The 19,232-nt window shown below is 45.6% G+C and overlaps 1 protein-coding gene across 1 annotated transcript; it reads right to left on the bottom strand.

The window, feature by feature from the left end:
• Window positions 1-6,839: 6,839 nt before the first annotated feature.
• Window positions 6,840-18,851, bottom strand: KIAA1045 (KIAA1045 ortholog). The gene is made up of 7 exons (XM_006863064.1): window positions 18,474-18,851; window positions 17,626-17,811; window positions 8,821-8,899; window positions 8,305-8,510; window positions 7,584-7,744; window positions 7,208-7,306; window positions 6,840-6,936 (listed from the first exon to the last, which is right to left on the bottom strand). Exons 1-7 carry the CDS (start codon window positions 18,849-18,851, stop codon window positions 6,840-6,842), a joined length of 1,206 nt encoding a protein of 401 aa, XP_006863126.1.
• Window positions 18,852-19,232: the final 381 nt, after the last annotated feature.

The following is a 19,232-nucleotide window of genomic DNA, read 5'->3' as shown; positions in this document are numbered from 1 at the left end:
AAAGTTTCACGACAGTCCTTGGGCTCGGAAATCTCTCCATTTGATGCTTAAAGGTAAAACAAAGCAACTGAAAGTCCCCAGCAGGCTTGACTGACTTCAGCACTGTGGACAGAGGCCCCTGGCTATGCCTGGGACTGTGGGAGGGTGGAAGACAGTAAGTCAAGACGTGTTGCTGTAAAATCATAGAAATCTTTATTAAACAAAAATACAAAATGTGAAGTCAGTGTTTCTTGACATATCCTCCACCTTGATCTATGCACTTCTGAAGACAGTGTTTCTATCCTTTGAACCCTTCCTCAAAGAATTCTGTGCCCTTCAAATTACACTTAAAATGACAGTTTTGGCCTCCTTGAGGGAGTCAAAATATGTTACTTTTCAATATTCTTAGAATTAGGGTACCAAAAAGAAGTCTGTAAGGGCAAGATCCTGGCTGTGTGGTGAATGGGGTATGGTTTCCCAGTGATATTCTCACAGGACAGCCCTCGCTGCCCTCGAAGAATGAGCAGGTGCATTGTCATGGTGGAAAAAATTCCTCAGCACAACTTTCCTGGCTATTTTCTCACCAGTGCAGCTTTCAGTTTTATTAAAGCTTCTTTCTTGTAAGCCTTCTGTATTGCCCCTTTGGAATACTGAAAAGCAGTCACCATAACCTGAGCTGACCTCTCTGCCTTGGACTCATCTTTGATGTCTTTCTGAAATTCCTTAGAACACTTGGTCTATCTAAAAACCATTGCTTTATGTGGGGCAGCATTCCCAAAAACTTGCTGCAAAGCTTCAGAGATTTTTGGGAAGAGTTTTGTTGAAAATTTGATATTAGACCTGACTTCAAAATCATTTTTTTCCATGGCATAAAAAGTATCCCCTCCCCGTTTTTTCTTTAAAGGCACCGTGATGAGACCAAGACAAGTGTATTACTGAGAGGACTTGTCTAGAGCCATCCACCGATCATGTTTTAACAGGTTTAAACACATTTTGTGTATGTATGAACTAGAACCCTAGTAGCAACTTTTTTACATATACTTGCAGCCTTCAGATGGGACCAGGAATCCTTACTGCTCAACCAGGGCCATATACGGTGTACAAGTCTCTGTTCTTATCAAACTCTGTCCCTACTCAACTACTAGCCGAGAGGCAGACAGGATAGAGAGTCCTCTTGGTACTGCCATAGGATAAGCACCTGGGCTGCTCTCCTCAAGGTCACCAGTACAAACCTACCAGCCTGTCTGCCAGAGAAATATGAGGCTTTCTGCTTCCATAAAGATTTACAGCCTTGAAATCCCTATACAGGTCACTATGAGATGGAATTGACTTGATTTGCAGTGAGTTGTGGTGGTGGTGGTTAGCAATTTAGCAGGCAACTCCTTCCCTTTGAGATAAAGAGCCAAACCAGGAGCTGAGGATAGATGAAAGTTAGTGTGGTGCCAGGCTCCAGGCAGCCTAGGAGTAGGAGGGGACAGTCCTACAGGTCTACTGGGTCCTCAGAGGCCTAGTCTTTTGACCTCTTTTCTTGCTCCAATATTCAGCTTCACTGAGAAGGAATCTTGTGGGCAGTCATTAAACTGCCCTTAAGTCTGATGGATCCCAGTGTGGAAACTCTAGGGAGAGTGTCTGGAGGCTCTGTGAGTGGAGGAGAGCTGTGCTGGCTGTGAGAAGTCCTGTGACCTGGCTACAGGCCGGGTTACCTGGATGCATATCCCCAGGGATGGAGAAAAGTAACCGCTAGACCGCATGGTGGTGGGTGGGTCCCTTTGAGGTAATTTTGGACAGGCAGCATAATAAGCTGGTTCAGAACACGGGCTCTGAAGCCAGACTACTTGGTTCGCTCACTTCCTACCTGTGACTTTGAGAAATGTACTCAGGTTCTCGGTTCCTCACTTTTCACACTTATAATACAAATCTCATAGCATTGCTTTGAAGATGAACTAGAGGAATTTATGCAAAGTACTTACAACTTTCCAGTGCATAGTCAGTGCTCAAAAAATGATTTAACAACAACCTCGGAAACCCTGTACAGGGTCGCTATGGGTCGGACCCGACTCGATGGCACTTAACAACAACAACAGTACAGGGCAGTTCTATAGAGGATCTGCTTTCCTACCTACAGGTTGGTCTTTGTACTTACCAGGTGAAAGGGATGAATGGGGACTTCATAGTCCTCCAAATACTTTTCCACACCTTAGTTTTTCAACCCTACCAGATCATATTAAGGCAATTTGGAAAAATAGGGAGCAAATGATGAGACCAGGGATAGCTAGATAAAAAGAGAATGCACCCAGCAACTTTCCTTACTTTCTGGAACCACAAAGTGTCTAAAATTGGCTTTGGGTTGGGGGTTTGGTGGAAAGTAATACATAGCAGGCAGCTTCCACTTCTTCTTCAGTTTTGTGAGAAACCGGGCTGTATTCAGTGCCCCATTTCCCACTCTAACTGTGGTGGGGCCCCGTCATCCATCACTTGATTCCTGGAAAGGTCAGGACCAGAAAAGCTCTAGAAAGGGAAGTACAGCGTATTGTTTTTCCTGGAACTCATTGCTGCCCAGTCTTATACGCAGACCTAGGAAATGGCCAAGGATAGGAAACCACACAGAAACTCAGCAAGTTTATCAAACAACAGAAAACAGGAAGTGGAAATAGCATCACAATCTCTTTATTATGACTTCCATTGCGGCCAGCCTCTGGGAGCAAAGCTCCTTCTGCAGTGCCCAAGAAGGCTGAGCCATGGGGAGGAGCATGCAGCTGTGTGATGGGAAGACAGGACTTGAGGACATTCCTCAGACTGCCAAGTTACTGTCCACAGAAAAGCATGTGGGTAGGGCATGAGGGACTACAGGGCACTGTAGTCTCCACTGTTGCTCAAGTGTTTTCAGAGTTCCTCTCACAATCCTATTTTTGCCTGGGTGACAGGACTACCAAATGGCCACTTGCCATTTTAATGGTTAGAGGCTAAGTGTGAAGGCCTGTCCACCACAGATATGGAAAATCCTCTATCTGGTCATGGCAACATAGAGCTATACAAACTGGAATGTACTTGCGCTTCTTAGCCTAAACAAGACCTGACACCTTCTCCTAGGCTTCAGCTTTTCCTTAGCACTAGTTGGAGCTGATGGAAATTCCGTGACTTGTTTTCTTTCCCTTTCAAGGTTGTAAATAGTAGTGGCTGCAGGAAAACAACAGTAGGGGAGATGCTCATCCTACTTAGTCCAGAGCTAAGCTGTTGGGAACAGGCATGATGCACTGACATCACTAACTCAAGGAGATCTGTTGCTTTGGCTGCAGTCAGGAGCCAAAGATCCTGGGCAAATCTAAAGTCAACGGCATGGAAAAAGCAGCAGCTATTTGATTCTGCTCTAAGGAGCTGTGGTTAATGGTGCTGCCAGGATATCCTGGAATTCCAGCATCAAAGTTGTTCTGCCATTTAGTGGCAAGAATACATCTTTCTTAACTCCACAGGTTTGAAGGGGGCACACTTGTACATCAGGAGAGGCTGCTACTGGTTCTCCATCCCGAGCCCGCAGTTCTGGACTGGTCATGGCTGGCCTGGGGCCCTGCCAGCTTCCGCTGGGCATACTGGACACCTGCAGTGGTTGCGGTCGTGCTCCCAGATGTCTGAGAGGCCTAGGCACAACCTTGGGCTCACTCCCAGCGAAGTCTCCTCTTTCTGGAGTTTGATTCTATGCTTCCCCTACTGGTGATAGAAATGGGGAAACCCCTAGATGTGGCCACTTATAAAGGTCAGAGGTGACATCCCAGAGGGAGCATCAGGGCTACAAAAGTCAAGGTCTGCCCTGCCAGACCCAGGTGCTTGGGTCTGAGGGCAGGAAAAGGCCATGTGCTCATGGCTTCTGCTGCAGCTGCCCTCAGAAGCAGAGCACTTAGGAGTTGAATCATTCTCAAGGAGTGAGGGAACTCCATGCCTGGGACACCTAAGGAGTCCACTGCTCAAAAGCTCAGTGCCTGCAGCTGGCAAGGAGGGTTGGCTCCAGAAGAGGATGCCATAAAGCCGACTTGGAGAGTTTATGACATGGCATCTACTGCCTCGGCTGACCCTGCCACCGTGGCTCCACCCTATGATCCAGTGAACCCTTTACTTAAATCTGAGCATGGGAAGAGGACTGCCGAGTGAAAAATGGGCTTAGGGCAAGTGGTCTTCAGGGGAGCATATATGTTGGGAGGTGGAGTGGATGATGCTTGGAAAAAACACTGATCTCATTTTGGGCAGCCAAGAAGACAAGACTGAAACATTTCCCCATACCCTTATAGAGTCAGCCACTAATTTTTATACTTGGCCGAATTTCAGACAGCCACAGTGATGGGAACACCTGACAAAGAAAGCGAGTGGGATGCATTTTCATACAGACTGCACAGGGGCTTCATGGACTAGGACACTACAGAGGGAGGATTCTGGATAGTGGGATTGGGGTGGGGCTTCTGCAACCTTGGGACAGGGGAGCAATGGAGCCCCCCCTTTGAAAAAGAGCTAAAAGAGGCTTCTCTGCACAGGACTTTTGTGGAACCCCAGTGGTAACTCTTGTGGGTTGGAACACTATTCTTGGCCGGGGGTGGTGTCCCCTGGGCCCTTTGTAGCAGGCCCCTACCAAGGAAGCTTGTTATCCTACAACAGGAATGGAGTAATCCCAGATGGGTTTGACACTATTATGGAAGGACTCTGGGGTCTGCTTTGCCAGGCCAGCTTGATTTGGTCTACACTCTTCACTTCTCACCCAGAAAGCTAGCAGCAGTAGCTCCAGGGAGGAGGGCATCCTTGATCTATGAAGCATCAGGAGACAAGTCACTGTGGCTGCTGAGGTGGCAGAAGGAAAAATGCTTTTCAACCCTTAAAGGCCAGAGCTTGTCTCTACACAAAATGCGTGTCCATGAGATCAAGTGACTCAAGGCCATTAGCACACAGGATGATTTTCCCAGAGAGTAGGCAAAAGTCCTTGGGCTTCATGTGCTTTCATTTTCGCATTGCAAAGTCCTAGGCCTGGCTGCTGCTTCAGATGCAGTCCTTGGGCCCAAGAGTCATGTGCTTTCTTTTTTGGAGGTGGGAAGGGGGAGAGGGGAGGAGGTACTGGATTGAACAGTGGCCCCTTCTACTACTCAGCCCTAGGGGTAGAGTTGAGGAATATTTACAAAACTGCATGGCTTTTAGGATGTTCAGGGCCATACACATGAACTCAGCTCTGTCTTCTGAGTGTCTGCTTCATTTCAGCCCGACAATCTAAACCTAGCTTACCGCCAGGATTCTAGGTCAGGAAGTGTCCACACCCTGGGATGCAGCTCCCCTTTGCTCTGAGCAGCTCCACACTGAGCTATGTGTTCCTTCTGTAAGGACCCAATTTAGTAAAAGAAACTGTATTGAGCACTGGGGATGTGTTAGTTCCTGCAGGACACAGCTCAGCCTCCTCTCTAATGGTTCTTGGTTGTCAGCCAGATCTGGGTACATCCCTAGAGCCTGGATCCCAGGGCCAACCAAGTTCACTCACAACACACACTGAGTTGAGGACTTGATGAGACCATAGGGAGGGGAACTGGGGCTTGGAGGTCAGGCTTGATGCCTTCGTGGCAGCCTTTCATGCCAGACCAGGCCCTAGCTTAGGGGGTGGTGGGGTAAGGCTATGCAGTGGGAAGCAGCGTGGCAACTCAGCCATGTCTCGGTGATGGGGAGAAAGCAAGCCTCTTTCTCCTGTGAGGCTGGACCTTTCTCTGCTTGGGAGAGCTGATGCAGTTCCTCTTCTTAGAGTCCATCTCCTATTCTCGCTGTCAGGATGGGTGGACGTAGTCCCTTGCTCAGGCATATGTGCAGCTGCTCTTCTTGGGCCTCAGAAGAGGCTGGCTCTGTTCTCCACATCATGGCATTTCTAGGTCTAAGGTTGAGTTGAATTGGAGCAGATGGAAAGGCTGGGGTCTGCTTTTCGTCCACCTAGATCTTGTTGCATTGGAGCTCAGGCTTGGATCTTTTAGATGGGACAGCATCTAACACCGAAGACTATGACTTCTGCTCCACTCATATCGTCTTGGGCTCTGGATCATGAGCTACCATCAGAAAAATAGGAGCCAAGAGTGCTCAGTCTGGCTTTTGATTATTTTGCTAAAGACTTTTGCAGTTGCCTGGCCTGGCTGAACGGTTCCTAGAATTCTAGGTCCCTGGGAGGGGATGCCTCCCTCTGCTCTAATCAGTCTATTTGTCTTCTGTGTCACCAGGAATTGTAACTTAAGTAAATAGTAGGATGAACTTCTGTGGTGGTTTTCAATGAGATCCTTATCCCAACACACCTGAGGGATATCGTGACCACCCATTAGGAAGAGTGCCTTACCTCAAAGGGGATTTTCCATGGGGTAATGAGGACATCTTCAGAGGCACATCAGAGTCTGATATGCCTCCGTATTAAGAATCACTTTGCTGAGACTTATCTATTAGAAATCAGAACTGGCCAAGAAAAGGGGTGAGTAGAGCCCCCTCATCTACACCAGTGGTCTCACAAAGGGACTTTGGTCTTTTTCCAACCAAAAAAAGCCAGGTCTCTGAAGACATGGACAGTTAGGTATGTGTGTGTGCACATGTGAATGCATGTACTGTGTGGTGGCAGGTCCAGTCTGTGATGCCAGCTCTGAAATGGGAGGGCAGGGGCATCGATCCCTCAAGGCCTGTGGCAATGCTTTTACTGCCTCTCGGTGACAGGACTGGTGATGTCGGTGCCATAAAGCTTAGTGAGAAATTAAGACGCTGGCAGTGCCCCATCCCCATGAGTCTCAGTGACAGGGGCTGGTGGGGGAAGGGGAGAAAGGAAAGGAAGAAGAGAATGCCACTGTCCTGGAATTGAGCTTCTCAGCTCTAGGCTATCCTGGGGGTTTCAGATGAATGGCTGCACTGTTGGGGCGAGCAGCCAAGATGTAGATGACATTCTCTCGCAGGAAGGTGGGCCAGTCCACAAATCTGGAGTGGAAGCAAAAAAAAAGAGGTTTGGGGGGCAGAGTCCAAAGGCTGCATGATGGCTCGGGTTGGGCAGAACTCAGGGAAGCCTTGGCTCATGTCTGAGGTGGTTATGACTTGTTATCAAGCCTACAGCCCTAAAGATGTGCCCTCTTGGAACCAGGTTTCTGGGTGATCGCTTGCTGTTGTAGGCTGGCATTGAGTCAGACTCCCTCATACTTTTGTGTTTCAGAAGGCATGGGTGCAGACAGCGAGGTGAAGAGGTCCCACTCACCTGGACTCCTGCTCTGTGGGTGGCAGAGTCTTGTCCTGGCTCTTACTGCTGCTGCTGCTGGCCGGGCTGCTGTCTGCGATAGGACCCACATGGCTAATGCTGCTGGGCACAGGGACATGTAGTTAAGAGTGGGATAGTGGAAGGCCTGGCTCCTCCTGAACTCTGGTGGACCCATGGATTTGGAGGTACATGACAAAACTTTTCCAGCATGGGAATGACAGGCCAATAGAAATGACCATCCTCTGTCTACTGTGCAGGAGGAGCCTCTCCTCGCTACTGGCAGGAGAGGGAAAGTCCTTCTTACTCCATGTGTCATTTGGCATGGGAGAAGGGGGAGACTAGGATGAGCGGGGGCAGGGATTGGTAGGGCACAGACCTGACGCTGCAGGAAGGAGCCTCTGAGAGGTGTTTGCAAAACCAAGAGTTCCGGGCACGGCGGCACTCTGCCTCACTGACAGTGTTCCCGCTGCCCCGTGCCAAGAAGGTGGCTCGGGCTCGTTCTCGCTCCTTGACTGTCAGAAGCCTCAACAGAGAGTTCTGGGGAAGAAACGCAAGTTAGGATCTTGCAGGTAAAAGTAGTTTGGTAACTGTCAAGCCAGAGAGGATGCTACCTCCATTACCACCTTTGCTACTGTAAATAGAGCCTCCTTTTGAAGTTGCCCAGAGCCTTTCTAGTAGCACCTGTGTTCACAGTGGGGTCCCATGCGATTCAATCTTCCTCAGCCAGTAGAGACCTCCTCATCTATAGCAGGGGCTTCACAAAGGGACTTTTCCAACCCCAAAGAGCTAGGCCTGGATACTGGCTCACCTGTCACAGGATGGAACCTGAGCCTTGGTAATGGCCCACGCTCAATCAGTATCCCCAGCCTACCTGGCATGCTTCCCAGGGCTCTGCCACCCAATATCCACCTTATGGTCATTTCATCCATCCCATGGTGTATACAGTTCCATTTTTATCTGTTTTATGTATTTGGCTTCTGTGTTAGACTGTGCTCAAAGAGCTTTTCATTAGAAAAAAGTTTAATTCTAGTTCTACGTCTAGTGGGTTGTAAATAACTTTAAATAACTCCCAAATAGGTTGAAAGAGAGGCCCTCACCTGAGGACGCAAATGCTGCAGAAGTAGGAGAGACTCATGGGACAAGAAATCAGGCCACTCTATGTGGCCTCGATGTTCAGGGTCCAGGGCTGCAAACTGGCGGGCTGCCTGTTCCTCCTGTTCTTCACTCAGGACCCTGTCACTGTCCCCCCGCTTTGCTGCTTGGTGGCGGTAGCGCAGAAAGTCCTCCAGCGTCAGGGAGCAATCTGTGGGGAGGCACCCCATGCTGGCCATACCCACCCTTTCCTCAACCTCTGGGGTATCTCCACTCACCTCCAGGGTCCCCTCCAGTGTCCCCATGTCCACAGCTCTTGTTCAGGCTTTGTCTCCCATAGCCAGGGCAACTCAGGCTGTGGCTGAGGGTGGTGCCTCTGTTGGCCAGCAACTTGGGAACAGGGACCATTTACCCCCTGCCCACCCAACTCCAGAATACGCCTTTCATGACTCATCCTAGAAAGTGTGAAGGAGAAATCTGCCCAGCCTCCCTCCCATCCTGGCAGCAGCCTCCAGCCTCACCAGGGATGACTTTACACTGCTGGAAGGTCTCCATGAGGCTGTACATTTCCTCCTCGGTAAGCAGCAAGTTGAGGTTGTCCTGAGGAGAAGGAAGAGCTAAGTCAGTGGTCACACAGCCAGTGAAAGAGAAGGGTTAAGAGTCAGGAGTGATAGAAATAGCATGTCAACTGGAAGGCAATTCATCAAACCTCAGCCTCTCCTTCACAGTCAAGCAGACAGAGGACCCAGAAAGGGTAAAGGACTTGCTCAGTTTCCCAACTCTGTGGCAGAACCTGCCATTGATGTTCTGTCCCTTTTATAAAATTGTTGTTTTTGTTGTTAAGTGCTGTCGAGTTGGCTCCGACCCATAGCGACCCTGTATAGGGTTTCCAAGGAGTGGCTGGTGAGCTGGAACTGCCGACATTGCAGTTCAAACTGATTTGCAGCCCAGCACATTAGCCCACAGTGCCACACCAAGACTCCTTTAAATTATTCTTTGAGCGAACCTAGGTATACCTTGGAAGCGTCTTAGGAAATTGCTGCAAGGAAGAAGGGGGCTAAGGAGTGTGTGGAGTCTGTGGTTATGAGTCAGGCTGCTAATCTCAAGGTTAGCAGTTCGAAACTACCAGCTGTTCCACAGGAGAAAGATGAGGCTTTCTGTTCCCACAAAGATTTATAGCCTCAGAAACCCTATGCAAGGTCATTATGAGATGGAACCAACTCCACGGCACACCACCACCACCGTTTTATGTATTTGGGTCTTGTATTAGACTGTGCTCAAAAAGTTTTTCAGCTGGCTTTTTTTCCCCCTGTAGTTTAATTTTAGCTCTGCTTCTAGTGGATTTTATCACTTTAAATAACTCCTGAATGGGTTTTGAGAAAGAGGCTATTGTAACAGAGTTCCTAAAATCCAAATCAGGGGTTTGTTTGTTTTGTGTGTGATGCTGTAGAAATTTAATTCCAAATGATCCCTGACACGTTATTTTGTTGACATTACTATAGTCTTTAAATCATTCAAATAGGTATCTGGTAGAAGGTTCATTTTTTTCCCTAAAAACACCAGCAAAGAACAGAAGCATATTTCATAAGAAGTCACTCGTGGACTTCATAAACAATTCAAACTATTCTTTCAATATACACTTATTGAACACCTAGTATATTCTGGGCATCCAAATGGTGTTAACAACATTGTGAGCTGCTTCGAGTGACTGGAGTACAGTTGTGTGGGTAGCTGTAGGAGATGTGTGTGGTGATAGACCATGAAGGAGACGAGCTAGGCAGAAATCTGATTATGATGGTCTTTGCTGTTGTTATTGTTAAGTATCATTTAGTCTGTTCTGACTCATAGTGCCCTGGTATAGGATTTCCAGGGCTTCAGATCTTTGCAGGAGCAGAAAGCCTTCTTTTTCCCCTGCAGAGTGGCTGGTGGGCTCAAAGAGCGGACCTTGTGGTTCACAGCCCAGTGCTTATCGTATGGAACCACCACACTCCCATGAAGGCCCTTAAGTGCTCTTTATTGACTGCACAGTGGTATTGTATCTTGAGGGCAAAAGGAGTCACAGAAAAGTTTTAAAGTGGAGAGTGACATGAGAAGGTCTTTGCATACTGTGTGGATTAGAATGGATTAAAGCAGCAGTGTCTGAACGCATGGGCAGCAGTTAGGTGATACTGCAGTAACATGGGCAAGAAACAATGAATGGTTCAACTAAGATATGAGAATGGGGAAGAGGAGAGAGACGCGAGTGAGAGATTAAAAGCTAGAATCAATAGATCTGCTGACTTACTAGATGTGAGCATGAGGGAGAGAAATGGGTTGACATTGGTAACTGGAGGAATAATATTAGTCACAAAGATAAGGAATTACGGAAGACAGGTTTGGGGAGAAATATAAGTTCATTTTGGGGCACACTGAGTATGAGGTACCTATGAGACATGAAGATAGACATGTCCTAGAGACAGAAGAAGTTTAGATCACCATATACAGAAAACCATCAGTGTTTAGAGGGTGGCTGTAGCCAATGAGTTGGATACAGTCACCTAGGCAGAGTGTGCAGTGAGAAGAGGGTTAATAGCAGAATCCTGGAAATCACCAGAAGTTAGGATAAGAAACTGACAGAGGAAATGAAGAAAGAATGGTCAGAGAAGACAGGAGGACAATTAGTAGAGAAGAGCGTACTAGAAGCCAAGAAGAGAGCTTCACAATGTAAAGGGCAATGCTAAACAGTGGTTATTCAAGTCTGATGGGATTTTATTTTTTTCTTTTCTCAAGTTTACATATTTTGTGTAATAATTCTCATAAGAAAATTCTTGAACCATTAAAAAAAAAAAAGGTGGGGGCCATTACTTCAAAGAGGTCAAGTAAGAAGATGTCTGAGAAAAGTCACTGTACTTGCCAATTCGGAGGTCAGTGGTGACCTTAGAAGAGTTCTGCAGAACAATGGATGCAGAAGGGAAATTCTACTCTGAGGAACCACAGAGAAGTGAGGAGGTCCTTCCAGCAAGGCTGGCAGGGAAGAAAACAAAGGAATGGAGAGAAGCTTGGACGGAGTCTTTGGGAAAAGTTTGGTGTAGGGTGAAAGATCTGGCTATCTGCTTCTGTAAAGATTTGCTGTTGCTGTTGCTAAATGCGACAATCCCATGGGACAGGCATGAGATACAAGTTAAAAATTAAGTTGACACACCTAGCAACAATAACAGAGTGGTAGTAATGATGACCACACTTGTCTTTCAGTCTGTTGTGCTGTGATGACGTCAGTGCTGCTGTGATGTTGGAAGCTCTGCCACCACATTTCAAATACCAGCAGGGTCACAGCTGCCAGCAGAGCATCCTGACTGACACACTAGGAAAGGATGACTGATGAGCTAGTTCTAAAAACACTGGCCAATGGAAACCTTAGGAACAGCATTAGAACACTGTCTGATATAGTGCTGGAAGATGAACCCCTTAGTTTGGAAGGCACTCAAAATACAACTGGGGAAGAGCTGCGTACTAAAAGTTTGTTGTTGTTGTTATGTGCCGTGAAGTCAGTTCCGACTCATAGCGACCCTGTACAGGGTTCCCGAGGCTGTAAATCTTTTCGGGAGCAGAAAGCCTCATCTTTCTCCTGCAGAACAGCTGGTAGTTTCGAACTGCTGACCTTGCAGTTCACAGCCCGATTTGTAACCACTATGGTACCAGAGACCTTGACTATACCCCACCTGAATTTAGAGACCGTCTCAAGAACATATCTGATGCATTACTCGCTAATGAATGAAGACCAAAGGAATTGTGGGATGACCAAGAGGCAGTTGTTTGGACAGAACAAGGACATACTGAGTGGTTTAAAATCAGGAAAGGTGTGCATCAGGGTTGTATCTTTTCACCATACTTGCATGGTGTTGTAGGATAAGCAATGGACTGCTAACCGCAAGGCCAGTGGTTCAAACCCACAGCCACTCTTTGTAAACCCTATACAGCCTCACTATGAGTCAGAACTGACTCAATGGCACTTAAAAAGAACAACATTCAATCTGTATGCTGAGAAAATACTCCAAGAAGTTGGATTTCTGAAGATAATCTGGCACCAGGACTAGAGGAAGACTCATCAACAACCTGCAATACACAGATGGCACCTTACTTGCTAGAAGCAAAGAGGATCTGAAATATTTACTGATGAAGATCATATAATACAGCCCTCATTATGGATTGCACCTCAGTGTAAAGAAAATAAAAAGCCTTACAACTGGACCCATAAAAATGGAGAAAAGATTGAAGTCAAAGACATCCTTTTGCTTGGATCCACAATCAATACTCACAGAAGCAGCAGTCAAGAAATCAAATGATGTGTTGCATCAGGCAAATCTGCTGCAAAAGACCTCTTTAAATTAGTCACGAGTGAACACGTCACTTTGAGGAGTAAGGTATGCCTGACCCAAGTTATGGTAATTTTAGTCTCCTCATATGTATGTGAAAGGTGGGCAATGAATAAGGAAGACTGTAGAAGAATCAGTGTATTTGAATTATGGTGTTGGTGAAGAATATGAAAGTACCACGGACTGACAGAAGTACAAACAAATCTGTGTTGGAAGAAGTGCAGCCAGAGTGCTCCTTGGAAGTGAGGATGGTGTCTCTTGTACTTTGGACACATTTTCAGGAAGATTCGGTCCCTGGAGCAGGAAATCATGCTTGGAAAAAAAAGGAAGGCTAATGAAGAAGAGGAAGACCCCTGACAAGCTGGATTGATTGCAACAACAATAGGCTCAAACGTAACAACAAAGGTGAGGATGGCGCCGGACGGGGCAGTGTTTCATTCTGTTGTGTATAAGGTTGCTAAGTATCCCAACTGACTCGATGACATCTAACAACAAGGAAGACTAGCTAATATGACTATTATTCAAATTTATGTACAGACAACTAATGACAACAATGAAGAAATCAAAGAATTTTACTAACTTCTGCAATCTGATATGGAGCAAACATGTAGTCAAGATGCATTGGTAATTACTGGTGCTTGGAATGCGAATGATGGAAGCAAAGAAGAAGGATCTGTAGTTGGGAAAAAATGTCCCTGGTGATAGAAATGACACTGGATACTGAGTAGCAGAATTTTGCAAGACAACAACATATCACTCCAAATACCTTTTTTCAATAACATAAACTGTATCTATACACATGGACCTCACTGGATGGAATACACATGTATCAGATCAACTACATCTGTGGAAAGAAATGATGGAAAAGCTCAATATCATTAGTAAAAGGAAGACAAGGGGTTGACGCAGAACAGACTGCTTAGATGCAAGTTCAAGTTGAAGCTGAAGAAAATGAAAACAAGTCCATGAGAGTCACAGTATGACCTTGAGTATTCTTGTTGCTGTTGTTAAGTCTATCTCACCTGGATTCAGACATTATATCATGAATAGATTTGATGCATTGAACTCTAATGACTGAAGACCAGAGGAGCTGTGGGGTGATATCAAGGACATCATACATGAAGAAAGCAAAAGGAGATGAAAAAGACAGGAAAGAAGGTAAAGTCCAAAGTGGCTGTCAGAAGACTCTGAAACTTACTCTTGTATGTAGAATAGCTAAAGTGAATGGAAGAACTGATGAACTAGAAGAGCTGAAGAGAAAATTTCAAAGGGCTGTTTGAGGAAGCAAAATAAAGCAATACAATGACATGTGCAAAGACCTGGAGTTACAACACCACAAGAGAAGACAATGCTCAATATTTTTCCAGCTGAAAGAACTGAAGAAAAATTCAAGCCAGGACTTGTAATATTGAAGGTCGGTGGTTCAAGTTCACCAGCTGCTCCTCAGAAACCCTATACAGGGTTACTATGTGTTGGAATCAACTCAATGACACTTAATAACAAGAACAAAATGAATAAAATATTGAATGACATTGTTGTTGTTGTCAGGTGCCATCAAGTTGGAACCGACTCATAGCAATCCCATGCACAGCAGAACGAAACAATGTCTGATCCTGGGTCAACCTTATTACCGCTGCCACACTTGAGTCCATCAATGATGCCACCTGGCTGATCCATCTCGTAGGGGATCTTCCTCTTCTTCTCTGACCCTCCATCTTACCCAGCATGACATCCTTCTCCAGCGACTGTTCCCTCCTGACAATATGTCCAAAGAATGACACAGGAAGATCAAAAGATAGAAGGAATAGAATTATTTTACTAAAAAGTATTAGTAGATGATCAGTCATTTCTGGAGACAGCATAAGATCAAGAGCCAATGGTACTAAAGGAAGAAGTTTAAGCTGCATTGAAAGCATCAGTGAAAATCCAGCTCCAGAAATTAGTGAAATACCAACCGAGATGTTCTATCAAACTGATACAATGTTGGAAGTGCTCACTTGCCTATGTCAAGAGATTTAGAAGACAGCTACCTGGCCAGCTAAATGGAAGAAATCTATTATTTGTGCCCATTCCCAAAGGACGATTATCAAACAGAATGTGGAAATTATTGAACGATAACATTAGTATCACATCCAAGCAAAAAATTTGCAGCAGTACATGAACAGGTAACTGTTAGAAATTGAAGCCAGATTCAGAAGAGGATGTGGAACAAGGGATAGCATGGCTGGTATCAGATGGATCTTGGCTGAAAGCAGAAAATGCCGGAAAGATGTTTATCTCTGTTTTCTTGACTATGCAAAGGTGTTTTAATCTGTGGATCATAATAAATTATGGATAACTTTACAAAGAATGGGAATTCCAGAACACTTAATTGCGCTCATGCAGAACTTGTACATAGACCAAGAGGCAGTTGTTCAAACAGAACTAGGAGTTACTGTGTGGTTTTAAATCAGGGAAGGTGTGTGTCCAGTTTGTATTCTTCCGCCATACTTACTCAATCTGTATATGCTGAACAAATAATCAGAGAAACTGGGCTATATTAAGAAGTACATGGTATCAAGACTGGAGATTCATTAACAAGATGTGATACATAGATGGCACAACATTGCTTGCTGATAGTGAAGAGGACTTGAAACACTAATAAAGATTAAAGAATAAAGCACTCAGTATGGATCACACCTCAACATAAAGAAAACAAAAATCTTCACCACTGAACAAATAAGCAACTTCATGCTATATGGAGAAGAGACTGAAGTTGTCAAGGATTTCATTATACTTGGATAAACAATCAATGTTCATTGAAGCAGCAGTATATAAATCAAACAACATATTGCACTGGGAAAATCTGCTGCAAAAGACCGCTTTAAAGTGTTGAAAAGTAAAGATGTCACTTTGAGGACTAAGATGCACCTGACCAAAGCCATGGTATTTTCAATTACCTCACGTGCATGTGAAAAATGGATAATGAATAAGGAAGACAGAAGAATTGATGCATTGAATTATAATAGTCTTAGTGAAGAACTGCCAGGAGAATTAACATATCTGTCTCGGAATAAGTATAGTCAGAGTGATCTTTGGAAGTACGGATGGCTCGACTTAGTCTCATGTTCTTTGGACGTGTTAATCAGGAGGGACCAGAATCCTAGTGTCACACTGTAGCATCAGCATTGGGCTGCTGATCAGTCAGTGGTTCAAGCCCATCAGCTACTCAGAAAACCTATAAAAGGTTGCTATGTGGTGGACCTGACTAACAAAAACAGAAGGAGGCATCAGTCCCTAGAGAAGAACACCATGCTTGGTAAAGTAGAAGATCGCAAAAAAAAAAAAGAGCAGAAGACTCTTAATGAGCTGGGCTGAAATAGCATCTGCAACAATGGGCTTAACCATAGCAATGACTGACTGTGAGGACGGTGCAGGATTGTAAAGTTTCAGTCCACTGTATACAGGGTCACTATGAGCTGGAACCAACTTGACAGCAAGTAACAGTAATGATTGTAGGTAGTAATGACAGAAAGCTGGGAAAGGAACAGTATATCCTAGGAGTTTAGGAAGGAGACACCTTCAGCTTCAACCCGGTCCCACATCACAATACCTCAAAGCAGAGTTATTCTGAGCAAAACAACTGGCATTTGGAAGGGTAGTAACTAGTATTGGAGGAGACTGTTTGTAAAGTAAGTCTCCTATGGCATCATCTAGTGTTTAAGTGCCTGGAAATAACAAATGTATACTTCAATTTGTGGCAAAGTCATGAAGAAAGAATTATTTGTTAGAAAATGGCACAACCTTGCCCTTTTCTAGGCAATACAAAGAGGCAGATCACCAGATTCGCCTTACTCTGAAATAAGTAAACAATGAAGGTATCTTTAGGGCAAAAAATCAATAAGGCAAAACTGTGAACTCTATTCAGGTGTGGTGAGAAATGGATATGAATCTGACTTTCAGTGGAAACCTTAGACTGTCCTTCATTAAAAATTGGAAGGCATTTCTATATAATTTGCAAAGCTGTGAATCAATAGAACTTTGCAATTTAATTCACACAAAGACCATTTCAGATATGGGAAAAAAAAAAGATTCAAGTGGTAGGTCAAGTAACGATCTGATAGCATGTCCACAGTACATCAGGAGTAAGAAATTTTCTTGTGATATTATCTATCCTTATTGGAAGCAAGCTGATTAGTATTTCAGGTTAGTTTTTCAGATGAATACAATGAATAACAACTATGTTGTTGTTAAGAGCCGTTGAGTCAGTTCCAACTCAGAGCAACCGTCTGTACAAAGCAGAATGCCTCATTTTTCTCAGCTGGTGGGCTCGAACCACTGACATTGTGGATCTCAGTCCTGTGCTTATCCTACAGAGGTATCATGTTCTTACGTACAACTGTTGTTAAGTGCCGTTGAGTTGATCCTGACCCATAGAGACCCTGTGTAGGGTTTCCGAGGAGCAGCTGGTGAGCTTGAACCACCGACCTTGCAGTTCAAACAGCTTTGCAGTCTGGTGCATTAACCAACAGCGCCACACCAGGACTCCTACTGACAACTAGACTATTAGAAAATGCACTGCTCCAAGCAAAATTATTTTTGTGTAACTAGGTATCATCCTATCCATTAAATCTCTAGCTCAGTGGTTTTCAACTGGAGGTGATTCTGTCTCCCCTAAGGCACATTTGGCAATGTTTGGAGACATTTTTGATTCTCACAACTGGGATGGGATGGTACTTGTATCTAGAGGGTAGAAGTGAGGGCTGCTGCTGTACAATCTGCAATGAACACAGACTTACAACAAAGAAGCAACCAGCCCCAAATGTCAATATTACTGAGGGTTAGGAGCCCTCACCTGGCTCTAGGATCTTTTTATCTACTATCAAGAAAACTCTCCAGGTCATTATCTAGAAACAAATGCTGGGTCGCCAAAAAAGAAAAAAAGCCATGTGCCCTGCAGTGCAGCAGCCCACTGTCCCCGAAGTTCCTGCTCACACAGTAGTGGCAGCTCCAGCCTGTTTCTGTGTGGGCCATCTCAGTCACCTCCGCGGCACTGTCTCCCTGGATGTAGCCCATGCGGCGCAGGCAGCCATCATGGAAAACTCTGGTACAGATTCTGCACGGGAAGAGGCTCTCAGCTGTCCAGACCTCACAGACATCACACATCTCATCGTTGACAACCTGGGGAAATACGACAGGGTGAATGGGGACACGTAAGGGCAAGCCGCAAGTTCCTATGGCTACCAAGCACAGAGCTTCCCGCATGTGGCTGAGAATCCCTGGAGCTACTGAAAGGAACAGCTCCAATGGAAGGCAGCGGTAAAGCAATAGAGCTTTCTCTCTCGAACCAGGAGGGTCTACCAGCTGCTCAGGTTTTTGTGACCATATTTCTGAACATAGATGCTACCGGTACCTTGGGGAAAAAAAAATTTTGTTGTGAAAGATTATCTCAAACTAAACGCATGATATTTAGTATCCCTAGTTTTAGTGGCAAAGAGCACTAGTAGCAAGCCCCAGTCATTGTGACCTCCCAAACGTTTGCCTCCTTCCAAATTCTTAAATGCCTCAACGTGGGGTGGAACTAATCATGGTTGAGAACCCCTGGGTGGGAGGGTTGGCAGAAGATCTGCCATGTTGTCATTTCCTATCACCCATTACCACAAGCCTTTCACTAAGACTAAGCTAGGGTGTAACTAACATGATTCTTGAGGTAGGAATGTAGACTGTTTTGGATTCAGCTCAGTAATTCTGGTCTCATCTCCACCATCCCAGCCCTCCCTGTCCTGCTCCCTGACCCTCAAAAGGTCTAAGACTTGAGGAGCCTGCTCTCACTGGGCACTCACAGGCTCTTTGGGATCCAGGCAGATATCTGGAGGCTTGTCATCATCCAGCTTCCGGGTGGGACGTATGAAGGCAGGGGGTGTGAAACGATTGGTCCTGTCAAACTCCTCAGGTTCTACTCCACGCCCATCTCGGAGTCGTTCCCAAGCTGCACGGTTGACTTTGCTCTCTTCCTGGAGCACTGAGGTGTCTGCCTCTTCTTCTTTCTCCTCCTGTACCTCCTGGACAGAGCCCTCTACAGTGCCACGACGGGACCCTGGTGGCTCACCTGTGCGTCGGAGGGAAGGCCTGTCCCGCAGCCCATCCTTGAAGGCAGACACAGCCAGGCTCACCTTCTGCACTTGCTCCACTGTCTGTCGCTTGGACATCAACACTCCCATGGTTCTGTGGGCAAAGCAGAAGGCTACAGATTCTCAGTTTATGGCTGTGCATGTTGGGCCAATCAGTTTCAACCCTAGCTCAATCCAAGTGGTAAATATTAAATAGTCTCGCCCTCTTCTGGAAGTCAGTAGCACAGTAGAGTGGAGAGGAGTACTTGGTAAGGAGGCAGAAGACTTTGGCTTTAGTACTGATGGCTCTGCAACTTTGATTTCCCTAATTGTAAAATGAGAGATATCTGCCTAGCCCGCGTCATAGAGCTGTCATCATTAGAGTAACAGGCACTCTACAAATGTAAAATGGTATTTCTGTCTTTTTTCCTGTCTTAAAGCCAATTTGGTCAGTGGTCCCAGGCCTCTGCTACTTTGAGACTGCTGGAGACT

This window comes from Chrysochloris asiatica, unplaced genomic scaffold (assembly GCF_000296735.1).
Source record: "Chrysochloris asiatica unplaced genomic scaffold, ChrAsi1.0 scaffold00053, whole genome shotgun sequence".
Classification (NCBI taxonomy): Eukaryota; Metazoa; Chordata; class Mammalia; order Afrosoricida; family Chrysochloridae; genus Chrysochloris; species Chrysochloris asiatica.
Note: the sequence above shows the minus strand (reverse complement) of the source record. Positions and strands in the feature narration are given on the sequence as shown.

Bases quoted from the DNA above. Each gene is read 5' to 3' on its own strand.
- KIAA1045 (XM_006863064.1), bottom strand. From the start codon at position 18,851: ATGGGAGTGTTGATGTCCAAGCGACAGACAGTGGAGCAAGTGCAGAAG. The intron at 7,745-8,304 runs GTGAGGGCCTCT...TTTCTTCCCCAG, and splicing joins TGCAGCATTTGCGTCCTCAG to AACTCTCTGTTGAGGCTTCT. The intron at 7,307-7,583 runs GTCTGTGCCCTA...TGTGCCCAGCAG, and splicing joins GCTCCTTCCTGCAGCGTCAG to CATTAGCCATGTGGGTCCTA.